Here is an 18,854-nt window from a genome sequence, read left to right as displayed (position 1 = left end):
GGAAAGAATCCTGCAGGAGTGAAGTTTTGAAAAGGATCTAGCAACAATGAATTCATCAATGTTCTTGAGAGTAGAGCTTTACAGGCATAGTGGATTGATGAAGAGGAAGAGAAGATAGCTAAAGGCAAAATGAGTATAGTTTTTTAAGATGTCTGGTTATAAAAAGAAACAGGAAACAGGATTGAGCGAAAACTTTGGAGACTGGGATTGAATATAGAAAGATAAGTTTTAATACTGATGAGAAAATTGAAAGGAATGAAACCATGAATACAGTCTGGGAGAGATTTAAAAAAAAAGAGTTTAGGTGGAGAGATTTGCCCTAAATAGAAGGAATATTATCTCTTTTCTTCAATCAGGAAATAGAATTAATACAGATCCTAGTAAATCTGGAGGTTGTGCAGTAATTTACAATTACTTATAATAGTAATTGTTTTTTAGGTGGGAGAGGGAAGTAAGGAATCTTAGGGTCAGGAATTTTAAACAAAGGGAAAAAATGAAATAGTCATTGTGGAGAATTAAGGAGAACTGATTTGAAAGATTTTCAGTCATCCTTGAAGAATCCGTTGAAATTGAAGATCTACAGTGCAATGTGAGTCATATGAACATGGGTAATATAATTATGGGATTGATTCAGAATTGAATATTGTCAGCTAATTCAACACATGAATAGTGAGAGAAGGGAGTTGAGCACATGGTGGTTAAAGAAAACAACAGCGACCTTAAACGACACACTAGATCTGATGGAGTTAATTGATATTTACAGAACATTTAATCCCAAAGCAGCAGAATATACATTCTTCTCAAGTGCACATGGAACATTCCGGAAAAAAAATAAGTCTTAACAGATTCAAGATTGAAATCATCTTAAGCATGTTCTCAGATCACAATGTCTTGAAACCAGAAATCAATTACAATAAAAAAAACCCCACTTCAAACACATGGAAGCTGAATAGCATTTTATTAAACAATGAATGGGTTACCAATAAAGAAATAAAAAATTACCTGGAAGCACGTGAAAATGAGCACACAACAACCCCAAATCTATGGGACATAGTGAAAGCAGTCCTGAGAGGAAGTTCATAGCATTACAAGCCTACCTTGAGAAGCAAGAAATATCTCAAACAATCTACCCCTATAAAGAACTGATAAAAGAACAAGAAATGCTCAGAGTAAGCAGAATGAAGGACGTAATAAAGATCAGACTGGATATAAATGACATAGAGACTAAAAAACAATACAAAAGATCAGTGCAACCAGGAGCTGGTTCTTTGAAAAGATAAATAAGATTGATGAACCTTTAACCATACTCATCAAGAAAAAAAAGAGAGAGGACTAAATAAATGAAGTAAAAAATGAAACAAGGGAAGTAACACCTGACATAGAAATACAAAGGATTGTAGGAAAGTATCATGCAACTATATGCCAACAAATTAGACAACCTGGGCAAAATGGACAAATTCCTAGAAACATACAGTCTTTCAAAACTGAATCAGGATGATTCAGAAAACCTGAGTAAGCCAATTTAAAAAAGCAGTAAACAAAAAACTCCCAGCAAACTAAAGTCCTGGACTAGATGGCTTCATAGGCAAATTTTACCAAACATTCAGAGAAGAACTAACATCTCCCCTTCTCAAATATTGCAAAAAATTCAAGAGAAGGGAAGACTTCCAAGCTCTTTTTACGAAGCCAGCATTATCCTAATTTCAAAACCAGATAAAGTTACTGCAAAGAAAGAAAATTATAGTCCAATATCCTTGATGAACATACATGCTAAAATCCTCAACAAAATATAAGCAAATTGGATCCAGCAATACGTTAAAAAGATTATATACCATGATCAAGTAGGATTTATTCTGGGGTGCAAAGTTAGTACAATATTCACAAATTAGTAAATATATATGGAACCAAAAAAGACCCCAAGTATTCCAGTATATTAACTGTTCCGTCATTTTCACTTTCTCCTGTTGATGGACATTTAAGTTGTTTCTAGTTTTTTTCACTATTATAAACTGTACTGAAATAAACATCCTTGTATATGTTTCCTTTTCTATGTGTGCAAGAGGTTTTTTTTCCTCAAAGATATATGTAGAGGTAGGATTGCTGGATTATAAGGCATGGCTGTCTTCAGCTATATCAAATATGATCAAAATTTATACTACACCAGCATTGTATAAAAGTACTAGGAACTTAATGTTCTCATCAGCATATGATTCTTACCAACACAGTTTGATAACTGTAATATGATTATTTTGTTTTAATTCACATTTCCTTCATTCCCGGTGTAGTTGAATCAGATTTCTTCTTCACTGACATGTCTTTACACACTTTTCTTTTGTTTCTCTTTTTTGTATTCATTTATTTTTTTATATATTAATGATACATATCACATTTTAGTTATGTGAATTACAAATCTCCTTCTTCCAAGGGAAAGCTTATTATCTTTGCCCTTTCTTTATAGTGTCTTTGTTTTAGAGAAATTTAAATTTTAATGTACTCAGATTTTTTCTAAATTTGTAGGTGCTGTTATTTTTACATTTGTGTCTTAAACACACCTAGAATTTATTTTTGTAAATTGTGTGATGTAGCTAATTGAGGTTTTACTTTTTCACTTATGCGGATAACCATTTCTCTCAGCACCATTTGTTGGATGTTCTATCACTGAATTAAACAAGAATGTTCCTAATGATTTTGTGATTCTAACTGGTCTCTTTCTTAAAGGTTTATGAAAATTACTCATTTGAAGAACTACGTTTTGCATCACCAACTCCTAAGAGGTAAGGATCCTTTCCTCCACGCATATCCAAAACATGTGTTGTCAACTGGATTTCAACTTTATTTTCCACAAATAAATATAGCATTTTTAATGTTTTTCAGTAGAAATCTACTAAAAATTGTATAATGTGTAGATTATCAGCTACAGTACTGCCAATATGTTACATAATTATTAAGGTAATAGAGAACAAATAATATCTATACAGTTGATGTGCTATAGAATTGGACACCTGAAACATAATTTTATTAACCAGTGTCGCCCCAATAAATTCAATTTAAAAAATAAATATAAATTAAGAAAGAAAGAAAAAAAGGAATGTAAAACAAATCTCATGAATAATTTTTAATATTGATTACCTATGGAAATTTTTTTGATATATTGGGTTAAATGAAATATATCACTAAACTTAAAAAAAGAATAATATCTAAAAGATATAATTTGGCTCGTTGAGGGCTAGGTGTTGTTCTTTTTTCTGTTTTTGCTTCCTTCTCTCCATCTGATGAGCTGCAGAGCACTTAGTGTTTTTTTATTATGAAGTCTTAATTTTTCAGCCCCTGATTAATTCTGTTAACACCAGATTTAAGCATATATTTTTACCTACTGTTTTAGTTGGTGGTTAGGAGAAATACTTTTTAAAATAGATGCTTGGGGGGGGGGGGGAGGAATTTAGATGGATTATACTTTAAAGACCACATCCATAGAATTTAGAAAAAGGTCTAAAGTGAGTCTGAAGAAGTATAATTATATATTTTATTGTATCATATCACATGACTTACCAGGAATTAACAGGTTACTATGATTTCCTTTTGATGTATGCACAGTAGAGTTTTAATGCATAGTCTAGAGACTTTTTTGTCAAAATAGCCCAAGTTTTGAGAATGTATCTTTGTCTAGAAATAGGGAAGTAGTATTTTCTTCTCTGGTGTATTTTTAGTTACAAAATGTCTATACAGTGGAAGTATATGCTTTTTATGAAATAAATATTAACTGTATATACGTATATAGCATGTTAAATAAGAACTAATTGACCATTTACTAGTAAATAAGTTTTCATAAGCATTGTGCATTTTAAACCTAATTAAAATAGTATTTTATCTAAGTAAATACATTCATCAATACTGTTAAGCATCTGCTCTGTGAAATACACTGGTAGAGGCCATGGCATATATTTCTGAATAAGATAGACAAGGTACTGGCTGGTTCTCATAGCATTTATGTTGCTGTAGAGAAGCAAACTAATAATAAGTAACCAAAATAGTAATAATAAATAAGGTTACTTAATAGTGAGGGGGTTGGGGAAAGTTCATTCTAGGCAATGAAAAAATTGTTGAATGAAGCTTTTGATGTGTTTGAGGAACAGAAACATAATGAGGCCGGAAAATAGTGAGCAAGAGAAAATGATTGAAGATGACACTAGAGAACTGTATGATGGCCATATTATATAGAAACTGGTAGGCTATTTTAAGGAGTTGACTTTTTTCTAAGTGAATATATTTGGAGGGTTTTAAGCAGGGGAATTATATAATCTGATTTATAGTTTTAAAAGATTATTCTGGCTACTTTCTGGAGAATGAATTATAGGGGATCAAGAGTGGGAACAATGAGATTAGTTTGACTATTAAGGACTGGAACACAACTGAAGAAATGGGTGGATTTGGGATATACTTAGAAAGCAAAGCCAGTAGCCTTGCTGCTCGACTAGAAATAGGGGATGAAGGAAAGAGAAGAATCAAGAATGATTATAGATTTCTTCAGCTTTAGCAGCAGTATAGCGTATTTGCTGTAAAGGGGTCAGCCAACTTTGGCCTGCAGACTAATTCGGACCTGTTTTTTAAAATAAAGTTGTATTGGATACAGCCTTACTCATTAGCTTAAATTTTGTCTATGGCTTCTTTCCCACTATGTAGTAATTGTGACCGACTATTTAGCATACTAAATTAAAGTATTATTACAGAAAATGCTTTTGACCCCTGGTATAGATTATCATGATTTTTACGAGGATCAAAAAGCCTCAGAAATTAACAAGTGTTTTTTTATTCTGTTTTGTTTTGTTAGGTGGTAGGATGAGTAGGAAGTAAGAGTCCTTCTTAGGATATATTGCAGTTGAGATGCCAGGATGCCTCTTAGTTTTCTAAGTCTGGGTATTTCCAGAGCAACTGGAAATAATCAGTTTGGAACTCAGGGGACAAATAATTTTGGAGTCATCTATATAAAGATGGTAATTAAAACTGAGTAATAAGTGAATGATCAACTAGAGAGATGCTATTCAAAGGGAGAGGAAAAAAAAGACCTAGACCAAAATCTTGGGACATTCCATAGTTAAAGGGTGGTCAAGAGAGAGAGAGCCAACAAAACACTTAGAATGGTCAGTGAGATTAGAGGAACCAGGAGCAAAAAGAAGGCATTTCAGGACATTAAAAGTTGTCAGCCATCAAGTGTTACTGAAAGATTGCTGAAGACAAAGAAAACAACTGTTTAAACTGGTGGTGCGATAATGACTTTGCCATAAGCAATTGCAGTGAAGTGTTGGGAACAAAAGCCTAGTTAGGATAAATGTGGAAGAGAATTAGAGATGAGGAAATGAACATGGTGATTATAGACGATTGTTTAGGTAAGTTTTGATATAAATGGAAAAAAAGAGATAAGACTTTATTTGAAAGGGCTGTATATCAAGAAGTGGTTAGAATGAGAGATTCTGAGGTTTCTTTGTATAACAGAAATAAAAGAGAAATAGAAATGATCCAGTGAAGTGAGAGAAATTGATGATGAATGAGAGAGAGCAAGGTAATTGTAGCATGGAAGTGCTGAGGGAATGAGATTCACAGCACAAGTGAGGGGCTGACTTTGAATAAGACCCAGGGTACTTCTTCCATTGTAATAAGATAGAAGGTAGAGGAAAGTAGGTTTATTTATCTGATTGCAACTTTGAGGTTGTATCTCTGGCTTCTGCTTCTCACTGAAGAAAGTGATGTCATGATCAACAGAGGTTTGAAGTGAGAAAGAAAAAAATGAAAGTCATTTTGGAGAGTAGGAAAACATACTATAGCGGAACAGTAGGATTGTCATTTATTGTAATAATTTAATCAGAAATTAAATGTTTGCTGATATATTTTAATGATATTGTCAGCTGTTTAACTAAAAGTAAATTTTCCAATATTCATCATTTCTTTTCAGACCCAGTGAAAATATGTTGATCCGTGTCAATAATGATGGCACTTATTGTGCAAATTGGACTCCAGGGGCTATTGGACTCTACACTATTCATGTTACCATTGATGGCATTGAAATAGGTAATTTTTTTGAAATAGGTATTTTTTTAAAGTTCTGAGTTACTAAGTGCAAAGAACTAGAATCAAAATTATCTTTCTGTTCTATTTTGCTCTTTAACTTGTATCATAGACATGGACAAATTTCTTAACTTATTTGGGGCTTTGTTTTCTCCTTTATAATAAGTAGCGAATTAGTATATTCATAAGGTCTTAAAATTTTGTAATAATTTATGGTGCCATTATAGCCCTCATGACTTCTTCACTTCATTCCCTGATGTGACTGATTAGGTATGATCTCCTTCAAGCTGCTATATAACTGTGCACATACCTTGCATCCAGCTCATGGTATATCTGTCTTCCTTTCCTGTCTGTGAGCAGAGACCATATCATTCATCTTTGGATCTCCCAATCTAGCTCAGTGCCTGGCACATAATGGCTGTCTGATAAATACTTGTTGCATGAATGAATTTTCTTTATCGACTACTAACTTGGATAGTTTACTGCTTTTACTTTGGATATTAATCTTTTTTATTTTTTTTAACTACCCATATAATAGGATAACAGTAGAACAAGAAAACTCTAATAAGTGTCTGTCAATATGAATTCCTTGTGGCACCATTTTTCCTGATGCTCCTTAAGAAAAAGAGCTCCTATGATCAGGTAGATTTAGAAAACCTAGTGTATTGTGGTCTCATCTTAGACATTCATACCATGCACATTAACATATTAGATATTCCAAGAAGTTCTGAAATTAAGAATCTTGTCTCAGATGGGAAAAGTCAAGAACCACATGAGTTCACTGATATATAGGATATAAAACTGAAAGCAACAAATGAACAGACAAAATAATTATAAATAAGACCATATAGACAGAGATAGCAGTATGGTCATTATCAAAGGGAAAGGGGGTCAGGGGTAGTAGAAGAGTGTAAAGGGGGAAAACCTGTGATAGAAGAAAACTTGACTTTGGGGTGGAGAACACACAATACACTATACAAATGATGTATTATAGAATTGTATGCTTGAAAACTATATCATTTTGTTAACCAAGCTCACTCCAGTAGATTTAATTTAAAAAATTTTTTTAAAGAATATTTGTTTAATCCTTACCTGAAACCCTTGAATGTGAGGAAAAGGGAGACAGGTAGAGTTAAAAATAATCCTGATTAACATTCCACCAGGCTATCCTTTGGGAAACTAGTACATGTAGTTTGTTCTTACAGTGAAGGTAAAGGGGTACTTTATATTGATGTAACTATAAGGAATATACATTAATGAGATATCTGTAAACTGGACCGGAGGGCCAGAACAAAAGCATGGATGGAGTATTTGTGTTATGGAGAGTTATTCTCAGTATCTTGTTTTTTTTTTGAGGTAGGCCTATAATGCTATGAACTTCCCTGTCAGGACTGCTTTCACTGTGTCCCATAGAGTTTGAATTGTTGTGTTGTCATTGTCATTTGTTTCCAGGATGTTTTTAATTTCTTCTTTGATCTCTTTGGTAACCCAATCATTGTTTAATAGCATTCTATTCAGCCTTCAAGTGTTTGTTTGTTTTTCATTGTTTTTATTGTAGTTGATTTCTAATTTTATGCCATTGTGATCTGAGAAGATGCTTGATATGATATTAACCTTCTTGAATTTGAAGAGACTTTGCTTGTGTTCCAGTATGTGGTCTATCTTTGAAAATGTCCCATCTGCACTTGAGAAGAATGTATATTCTGTGCTTTGGGTTGGAATGTCCTGAAGATGTTAATTAAGTCCATCTGATCCCATGAGTCATTTAAGATTGCTGTTTCTTTGCTGTGGACCGGAGGGCCGGAACAAAAGCATGGATGGAGTGTTTGTGTGAACTAATATAAATTCAAAGTAAACATCATTACATAAAAGGGTACGGTTTTTTTTCCCAATAGTTTTATTCATTTCAAACAAGCCAGATTCGGCCCTCGGGCTGTAGTTTGCCCACGGCTAGTCTAGAGGATTTAACCAGTGTTGTCAGTGCAGTATTAGTCCCATACTATGACTGTATTGCTGTCAATTCTCTCCCTTGATATCTTCCAGAAATTTTTTTTATCTATTTGGGTGATCCTGCATTGGGTGCATATATGTTTACCAGAGCTATATCCTCTTGTTGTATCGATCCCTTTAGGATTATGAAGTGGCCTTACTTGTCTCTTGTTATGGCCTTCACTTTGAGATCTATTTTGTCAGATATAAGTATTACTACCCCAGCTTTTATTTCATTTCCATTTGTTTGAAAGATATTTTTCTATCCTTTCAGTCTGTATGAGTCTCTTGTGCTGAGGTGGGTCTCTTGTAGACAGCATATATATGGGTCATGTTTTCTTATCCAGTCACTCGATGTCTTTTGATTGGAGCATTTAGTCCATTTACATTTAATGTTATTAATGATAGGTACTTGTCTGTAACCATTTATATTCTTTATGCCTGTGTTCCTTCTTCCCTTTCTATTCTTTTTACAACAGTCTCTTTAGCATTTCTTGCATTGCTGGCTAGGTGGTGATAAACTCCCTTAGCCTTTTTTGTTTTCTGTTAAGCTCCTGATTTCCCCTTCAATTTTGATTGATAGGCTTGCTGGATAGAGTATTCTTGGGTTCAGTCCCTTGCTTTTCATTACTTTGTATATCTCTTTTCCTTCCTTTGCATCACTTTGTATACTTTATTCCATTCTCTTCTGGCCTGATGTGTTTCTGTTGAGAAATTATTTGATTATCTGATGGAGATCCTTTGTAGGTAACTTTCTGTCTCTCTCTCTTGCAGCCTTTAAGATTCTCTCTCTGTTGTTAATGTTTGCCTTTGTAATGATGACGTGTTTTGGTGTGGGTCTTTTGGGTTCATCTTGTTTGGAATTTTGTGCTTGTGTGACTTTTTCTTCCACATCTCAGGGAAGTTTTCTGTCTTATTTCTTCAGATAATCCTGGTTGCTCATCTTGTCCTTCTGGCACCCCTATTATACGTATGCTACTTCGTTTCATGTTGTCCCAAAGCTCCCGTAGGCTCCTGCTTTTTAATTTTTTTCTCCAATTGCTGTTCAGATTGGGCTTGTTTCTCTACTTATTTAACTCACTAATTCAGCCCTCCACGTCTTCTAGACTACTGTTGAAACCTTCCATCGTGTTCCTTAGTGTAGCTATCTAACTTTTGATTTCCTCCTGATTCTTGCATAGGTTGTTGATTTTCTTGTCCGTCCGCTTTATGAACCGTGTGACCATTACTCTGAATCCTTTTTCTGACATATTGCATGCCTCTTTTGTTAAAATATATTTTATTGATTTTTTTTTACAGAGAGGTAGGGAGAGGCATAGAGAGTTAGAAACATCAATGAGAGAGAAACACCGATCAGCTGCCTCCTGCACACCCCCCACTGGGGATGTGCCTGCAACCAAGGTACATGCCCTTGACCAGCATCTCACCTGGGACTGTCAGTCCACAGGCCGACGCTCTATCCACTGAGCCAAACTGGTTAGGGCTTGCATGCCTCTTTTACATTTAGCTCCTTTCTTGTTGATTCCTCCTTTTCTTTCCTTTTGTCATTTTTTTGTTGTTGTCTCCCCATTTTGGCTATCACCAGAAGGTTCAAGTGCAGAATTGCGGGGGCCTGAGCCACATGTGGTGGGAGCGATGCGCAACCCGAGCACAGGCACCGAGGCGTGTGGCTGACTTGGGTCGGCAGGAGTCACGAGCACCGAGAATCAGAGTCCCCGCATGCATGCGCTGAGAATCAGAGTCACTGGTGCTCGGTTCGGCTTCGCGCACGTGCCGAGGATCAGATTTCCCACGCACATGTGCACCGAGAATCAGAGTCCCCGCTCACATGCACCAAGAGTCCAAGCCCCCGCGTGTGTGCACCAAGAATCTGCATCACTGGTGCTTGATGCGGCCACGCGTGCACTGATTATCAGAATCCCTGCCCACGCGTGCTGAGAATCAGAGTCCCTGTGCACTCATACGCTGAGAATTAGAGTCACCGCATGCCAAGAGTCAGAGTCCCCATATGTATGCACCGAGACTCTGAGTCATTGGCGCTCCTTGCAGCCTCGCACAGGTGCCAAGAATCAGAGTTGCAGGCCTGCTAGGGGACCGGGTTGCACGGGTGCCCTGTCAGCGGGAGGCCCACTCATGCACTATGGGTTACGCAGGCCCTATGCTGCTGCAGCGGGCCAGCGGGAGGGGGATGCACTCTGTGACTCACAGGAATCTGCGGCCAGGATGGCTGGAGTTTCGGTGTCCGTGGGTCTGCAGCTGTGGTAACAGGCCTCTCTGTCCAGAGAGGCTGTAGCGTCCCAGTTTGCATCTGAGGCCAGTCTGGGTGGTGGTGAGGTTGGGTTGCCCTTCACAGCAGTTCTGCCCTTCAAGATCTCATTATGATTTCATGTGTCCAGATAAAGAATGTGAACTCTTTTCCTTGAACTCTAAGACACCAATTTGGAATCTCAGGGCCATTTTTCAAATACTTCTCTTTGTTAACTATAAATATCAGTGACCTTAAAAGAACAGAATTCAGATATTTGTTTCAACTGTTTAAAATAGCCTGTGCTAGTTTATAAGGTTAGGTACAAGAATCCTCCCTTTCTTATATTCTCAAACATTACAGTTCACTTCCTTTTCTTACAGATGCTGGCCTAGAAGTAAAAGTCAAAGACCCACCTAAAGGGATGATACCACCGGGAACTCAGCTGGTCAAACCAAAGACTGAACCTCAACCAAATAAGGTTAGGATAGGATGAAATCAGAATCTGAATCAGTCAGAGATTAATTAATTTTCTTCATTGTTGCTGCAAAGTGGCCATCAAACATCTGATATTTTATTTGACTTTAATATTTGAATTCTAAATCTCCCTCAGTTGTCCATGGTAATTCTAATCATTTCTAAATAGTATAACCTGTACTTTTTGGCTTCTTTGTGTAAGACTTAAGTAATTTATAGGCCTTGTGTACTTTCTGTTCATTGAAAATTTACAACTAACAAAAAGTCTACTGCTCAGAAGTATATAAAGTTTGCAAAGTTAAAGTATCCTTGCTACTAAGAAAAATTAATTTCCTAACACTGAAAGTAAATAGAGGAATTTTTGTAAACTTTATTAAAAAGGAAACATTGGTAAAGAATTTATATTATACTTTTTAACAATAAAATTATAATTCTTTTCTCCTTTTTATCATGTCTTCAAAATTTAGAGAGGAAAATATAAATATATATTAATAATTTTCTAATTTTTTCAGTAATGTACACTTTAATACTTTTGTTATAAATAAACCACTGTTACTTGCACAAGGAAAGCAGCTACCAATAATTTTAGAAACTTTATTAGAATTAATAATACATTCAAATCTGTTTAATTTTATCTCTTACTGCTTATGTGATATCTAGCCCATGATTTTCCCTATCTATCTTTGCTTTTCTCAGGTTCGAAAATTTGTGGCCAAGGACAGTGCAGGGCTCCGTATCCGCAGTCACCCTTCCCTTCAGAGTGAGCAGATAGGCATAGTGAAAGTCAATGGAACGATCACTTTTATTGATGAGGTAATTTATAATGAGACACCTGGTAATCTTGAACAGAAAGTTTTGCATTTGTTTGCACAATAATAAGGTTACTAAATTTTTTATTAGAATATCTTTTAACTAGTTTGGGTAGTGTTTGGAAAATTGTTTTTCAAAATGTGTTCATTGAGTTTTAAGCATTTCATTTATTTTTCTTTATCAATAAAAAATAACTAAAGAGATAGATGATAGATAGATAGGTAGGTAGATAGATAGATAGATAGATAGATAGATAGATAGATAGATAGATTGATTTCAGAGAGGAAGGGAAAGGGAGAAAAGGAGAGACAAAAACATCAGTGATGAGAGAGAATCATTGACTGACTGGCTGCCTCCTGTAAGCCTCTCACTGTGGATGGATCCCACAACCCAGGCATGTGCCCTGGCTGGGAATCAAACTGTGACCTCCTGGTTCATAGGTTGATACTCAACCACTAAGCCATCCTGTCTGGCTAAAATTATATTTTTAAAATGAAAGGAATTCAGTTAACATAGCAGTCAGAATCTGTATAAGCACTCATTGAAAATGCGTATAGTTCATGTTGTTTATTTTTAAATGTGTTTATTGCTTTAACTTTGACAGTATATTTTTCTAATAAAAAACCAAATAAGTTCTGATTATTAAAATCTAAATTGAGGGGAAGGAAGACGTGTTCTTTTGGGAAACATCTGGTTTTATGTTTCAAGTTTTTATTTTAAAGTGTAGTATCTTTGTACTTTTACTCCTACGTGACATTATTTTTACAATCTCATCATGTGAAATATATTGCTTGGTGTGCCCTTGATGCTTTTTTCCTTAAAGGTTCTCTGCACCTTCTGCAAAACTAGATGCTTAATCTCCATGTCCACCATTATTTGCCTGCTTTGTAGCCTTTCAGCTACAAAGGAGTTACAGGAAGCTATGGCTCGTTTTTGATGCTTATTTCTCACAGATCCACAATGATGATGGTGTATGGCTAAGACTGAATGATGAGACAATAAAGAAGTATGTTCCTAATATGAATGGTTACACTGAAGCCTGGTGTCTCTCTTTTAATCAACATCTTGGCAAGAGTCTTCTGGTCCCTATTGACGTAAGTAAAGGGTTATTTTTAAAAGCATTATAGGTGCGCTCTGTCCTCATCACAGGACTTTAAGCTAATTAAGGCTTTTCAGAACTGAGGTATACCACAACTAAATAACTTTTACTTTAAAAGTTCTTGAATTCTTGAGAGCTTCTGTGTGATAAAGGTGGAGTTGGCAAGGCTGAGCACCTTAATACTATGATCCATCACAGGCAGAAAGTAATAAATGAAAACTGGGTCTACTGAGTTCCTTTCAAAGAGGTGGGGATGAGAGTGGTTGCATTTTCTTTTATTTTAACTTTCTTATTCACGCTACTGTTTGGAATGAATTCCGCACTAAATTTATGAATTCAGTGTTATTATATACATTAAAATATGTACAATTATTTGTTTCTTATGTTGGCATTTTATAATTAGTTCTCTGTGTTTTGTCTAAGTTTGAATGTTTCCTTCTTAGCTTATAATATTGTGTTAAAATAAGATGGATTTTTAGACTTGTGATGCTCCAGTGTTCTAGCTGAAGCTAGATCTTACTATCTGAGAGAACTCATTGAACCTCTTTAATAAATGCATTAGAAAATTCACAAGATTTCTACATCACTAAATGTGATAGTAATCCACAACTCTTTATAATTTAAACATAAAAGTATGATTTTCTTCCTTTTCATCACAAATGTATGTATTCCTTATGACACTGCAAATAAATAGCACTATTAAAATTTTATTTTTAAAAAACCTTAACATGTTAAACAGATGAATTTCTTACAAATCAATGTATAAAGTTAGTGATATCAAAGCATTCAATATATTGTTTGTTTTTCTTTTTGGTAGTCCAGAGTAATCTTCTCTAATGGGGCAGTTATACATGATGATTCTTTGGAAAAGAAAATACAAGAACTTCTATTTATATTTATTGATCGAATTCTTTTTTATATTTTATTTATGCTTTATAGTAGTACAGTGAGGAGAGATATATCTATATATTTTTACTAATAGGTCTGTTATTCAAAAAAAGCTTGGAGTGTGTTGGCCTCCTGTTTTACTGAGGTTAAGCTAAAAAAATGACAAATCTATAATTAAAATATAAAATTTAAAATATAAAATCTATAATTAAAATATAAAATATAAATGAGATCTTCTTAAATTTTTCACTGATTTGTATCTGCAGGTAAAAATGAAAAGGATTTTGATCCTCTTGAAAAGAGGTACTTCTCTGAAAGAGAAATGAGAATTCTTTATCATCTATGGCTAATAGGTTGGCTTTAAATTGTTTGAAATAATTTTTCCATTATAGTAACCAAATATTCCTCAGGATTATGAAAATTATATTTTAAATGAATTACTGTAACTGCCATTTTATTTCTTCTGTTTAGAGCTTACTTTTAAAATTTTCACCAATGTAGACTTTTGTGTATTTAAGCCCCTAATAAGGCATTATCTTTACTACCTCCCCATCCAAAATTGTTTTCCTAATTCCTTTGCTTGTTCATTTGAAGAGATGCTTTTGAGAGAGGAAGGCAGTCATAGGTAAAACAAGAGAATAAACAGGAGAAAGGAAGAGCAAGAAGTGCTGTGTGTTGAAGTTCTAAATGCCATGGTTCATTTTGGAACATTGGTGTTCAGTTATTTGACGATTTGAAACCCCATCTAAAAGACATTTTTTAGTAGACAGTATTCTTGAGGCTAGAGAAAGAAGGGCGGTAACAAAGGTAAGAAAGAAAGCTAAATGGAGTAAGCCATACAGATACTTGTGAGTTTTCAGAGTGTTTAGTACAGCCGTGGGCAAACTACGGCCCGCGGGCCGGATCCGGCCCGTTTGATATGAATAAAACTAAAAGAAAAAAAGACTGTACCCTTTCATGTAATGATGTTTACTTTGAATTTATATTAGTTCACACAAACACTCCAGCCATGCTTTTGTTCCGGCCCTCCGGTCCAGTTTAAGAACCCATTGTGGCCCTCGAGTCAAAAAGTTTGCCCACCCCTGGTTTAGTATCACTAAGAAGACTGAGGTTTTTCTGGTTCCTTTATTTTAAAGATGGTAGCGACTTGAGATTTTTATAAATTGAAGACACCAGTAGGAAAGGGGTTAATTAAAGATGTACATAGAAATCTGAAGACTGAAAAAGGAGGAGAAAATGGAATTAAGGCCATATTTAGAGAGGTGTTTCTGTGAAGGTGGAGGGGGTGTATGTGGCAGTAGATATGTTTTTAGGGAAGGATGGAAGACAGGGAGAGGTTGAAGGAGGATGCCATGATACTTCATAGACTAGAAGAGAGCAAGCCATCAGTTGGGATAAAAACAAATGAATTATGTTAAAGGATTCAGAAATGTCATAATTTGGAATAATGTTTGATAGAAGTAGAAGAGGGATCTGACGTAGAAACTACTTGTTTGGGGATTATTGGGCCACAAAGGACCCAGTGAGACCACTGGATGGATCCATTCTGGACGACCTTCCTCCCACATAGCCCTAAGTGTTCAGAATTAAAAGAGCCAAGAAAGCAGATTCTAGCACTAACTGGAATTATCCAGAGTGCTGTGACAGAAAAATAGGGTTGAAGAGGAATTTCAGATGGTGATGGAGGAGCAGTTGAGATCACCAGCTGGGATCTGGCCTAAGTTATAAATGTGAAAGGACAAATGGAGGGCCCAAGGGACTTGGGGGACTTAATACAATCCCAGAACAGCATAGTGAGTGCACTGTAGTTAAAGAATTGGAAGGATATAGGCAGTTTGTGTGTTAAAGTAGAATATTTTAATTTGACTTAATAGTTAGAACATTTTATTGAATGGATAGCCCATTAATGTGGCCACGCAAAGGTAGCTGAAGTACAGTGAAAGTCGTTGGAACTGCTTTAGTTAAGAACTAACAGGCAAGGCAGCTGGATGATCATTCACATCGATAGGAAGACACATATGTGATGGCAACACTGTGACCTGCAAGGTTTAAGATAGAAGTGAGTTTGTTTACCATTACATACAGTATAAAGTTATGGGGCAAATGGAAATAGTTTGATACCGGATCAGGAAAAACCATAGAGCAGTTTGGTGTAAAAATAAGAGAAGAGGTAGATGACATAAGGGTTTTGTTTTTGTGTGGTGACTCAAGATGGCAGGATACAATGTAGCAAAATTAAATGGTCTAGGGCTCCAAGCAGATCTAATATAAAGTTACTTCAATGCAGGTGTTAGATGAGGACCAACACAGAGTCAGAACCTGGCATCGGTAAGGACGGACTTCTTTTCCAGGGTTTTGTTGTAGGGAATGGGGCAGGCCCTTATACAGTCAATAAGTTTTTAATGAGTACCTTACTCTGCAAGGCTAAACGTGATAGGGCACAGGGGGAATAATGATATTTGCACAGAGGAAATAACAGTTCCATCTCATCCCCTAAAGCAGTGGTTCTCAACCTTGGCTGCACATTAGAATCACCTGGGAATCTTTTTAAAATCCTGATTTCTGGGCCTCATGCTCCGGAAATTCTGTATCTTTGTTACTAATGATGAGGCCCAGAAATCAGGATTTTAAAAAGATTCCCAGGTGATTCTAATGTGCAGCCAAGGTTGAGAACCACTGCCCTAAAGGAACTAATACAGCCAAATAAATGCATTGTATTGCTTTTCCCTTTGCATCTCAAAACATTTACTTCTGGGAAAGCACTTTACACTATTTTTCCTTTTTACTTCAGTCCATTTGTAAATAAGTCAAATATAATTCCGGCTTATAATTGCAAAACACTGATAAATTAAAAAATGAAGAACCAATGTCACTAATTTAAGATGCAGAAGTACAGAAAAGTTGCCCTCAGCAGTCTTTACATCTGCTCTTCAATCTGTTCTAGTTTAAAAAATTTTTCATTTACTTCAGTGTTTTTTCATATTTGGGTCCTGACTCAAACAAACTGTTGGGAAGAGTGTGGATAAGGATTGGAAATTTAAATAGTGCTTAAATACTTGATTAACTACTATTTTTTTTAAAAAAAAAGATGAACATAGTCATATTTAGAATAAGCTTTAAAGTTATTTTTGTTTCACTGTCTTGTTTATTTACTCATATTATAGAACTTTTCTTTTCATTATAGATATGTACTTTAGCTAAATTTTAGCCACCTAGCAAGTTCTATTTAAACATCATTACTTTACTAAGAAGCAATGGCATCCTAACTTAATTCAAATGAGACTTTAACTAAAGTTTTAGCATGTTATGTTCTAATTTAGAGATTAAATAGCATTAGACATTTGTATTATAACTATTTTAAAAATGTTTTTAAGTAATGGGAAAAATAGGGATAAATATGAAGGATTCAGATTCTTTTCTGTGAGGTGCTCATGGTCTATTAGAATTTCTCGCCCTTTTAGATCATCGTGTGCAGTGTTCAATTTTAGATCCTACAGTCTTTGTTATGTGGTTTCATTTGTCCAGAATGCTTTTGCTCTCATTTTTTCCCCTAACCTTGCTAGTATTTTCCTAGTTGACAGGGCTAAAAGTTTCCCTTGACATTTTTCTTCTCTGTAATTCCCAATAATTCTGTAGTTATTTCTTAATTGTTCATTCAACAAATATTTATTGGGTCCTAATTATGTGCTAAACACTAAGCTCAGAAGTAGGTGTTGGGTGGAGAGGCAGAGGAGAGGGATACAAGATAAATAAGATGTAGTACAGTTTTTGTTCTTGAGGTACTCGCTATCTGGTGTGATAGACATATTATATGTGATAGACATACTATATTCAATAATTAAGCTGCATGTTGATAAGTTTTAAAATGGCTTCATTTAGGAGGACATTTGAAGAGGTCTTAAAGAAAAGTTGCCAAGAAAAAGAGAAGGAATTTCTAGACATAGACTCAAATTCCAAATTTATGGAGGTATACTATGTTTGGGAACTGATAGTTTATATGAATGAAGCAATGAATTGGGGATGGAAAGCGTGTAAGTACTAGGGAGATTAGGTTTCCCTCTTCCTTCTCAGGTAGCACTTTGTCTGTAAAAGCAGAAAAGCCTTCTCTTTCCAACTACTCAAAATGTTTTCTTTGTTCTTGCCTTGAGCTCATATGTATTTATATACCTTTTATTTCTGTTAGGGTCTTACAAGGGTCCCTTCTTACTCATATTTGTTTCTTCTCAGTGTTAAGTATTACACGTTTTGCTCATGGAAGGCTTTCAGTATTTGTTGAATACTAAATTTGAATTCTTGGTATTTGGTATGATCATACTGTTTTAAAGAATTCCTAACATATATGCTGTTTATCTTAATTCTCTCACTTAATTCTGTGTGATTTTGTGATGTTAAGTATTTTAACATTCTCATTTTTTTATGATAAAAGGTAGCTCCTCCCCCAAGATCACAAGTAGAAAATAGTGGAGCTTCTAGAACCCCAGTTGATGTGATTAAAGCCCATGCTTTTATGTATAATCTACCTTAATCTAGTAAAGAGAAAAGGATAATATATTTATAAAGAGATAAAGTTAATATACCTATAAAAATCATATTACTTTTATTACATCTCCCAAATTAAATAAATATGAATATTCATGACCTTAATAGTTGAATGAGGACTGTGATATATGTTGAAGGTGACATGGATGAGTTTGAGAAGGCAAATTAAAATTGTGAACATTTGGAAACTACAAAGTATGAACTAGTAGAATGTTTCATCAAGGAAAATGTAAGTAAAAAAAAGAGAGAATTAGTTAAGCACATGACATGGGAAATATTTGACTGCCTAGGACTAGAACTTAAATTTTTGGAAAACCATTTTACTTCTAGGATAAGGAGATATTTAGTGATTTGAAACTTAGAGGCACAATTCTATGGATACTTAGTCAGAAATGAAGTATCTCAACATTATGAAGTAAGTTGAATAGTAGAGAAAGTTTATATCAAGGAAAGTAGATGATTCCTCATTAGAAGTGTTCTAAGATATCTTCATAAAGTTCGTATTACCTGAATTCTTGCAGAAGCAACACTAGTCTCTGAACATCTCCATGCATTATTTATACAAACCACTTCTTACCTACTTAAGCCAAATGGAGTTCAAATATGGAAAGTAGGTTGACTTTTTTCCAAAATTGAGGGCCCTGAAGATTAGAAGGAGAAATGAAGGGAAAATATTTGGTAGTCTCTCTTAGAGTATTACCCAGGGTAATTGGTAAAAGTAGAAAATGTTTCTTTCTTTTTTTTTAA

General features: G+C 35.0%; 1 protein-coding gene across 1 annotated transcript in view; it reads left to right on the top strand.

The window, feature by feature from the left end:
- Positions 1–18,854, top strand: part of MYCBP2 (MYC binding protein 2, E3 ubiquitin protein ligase) — a 253,516-nt gene that overhangs the window by 149,139 nt on the left and 85,523 nt on the right. The window contains 5 exon segments of the mRNA XM_015558101.1: positions 2,719–2,774; positions 5,948–6,063; positions 10,678–10,775; positions 11,468–11,584; positions 12,535–12,675. Coding sequence (XP_015413587.1) covers positions 2,719–2,774; positions 5,948–6,063; positions 10,678–10,775; positions 11,468–11,584; positions 12,535–12,675 — 528 coding nt within the window.

Source organism: Myotis davidii, unplaced genomic scaffold (genome assembly GCF_000327345.1).
Source record: "Myotis davidii unplaced genomic scaffold, ASM32734v1 scaffold268, whole genome shotgun sequence".
NCBI lineage: Eukaryota > Metazoa > Chordata > Mammalia > Chiroptera > Vespertilionidae > Myotis > Myotis davidii.
Note: the sequence above shows the minus strand (reverse complement) of the source record. Positions and strands in the feature narration are given on the sequence as shown.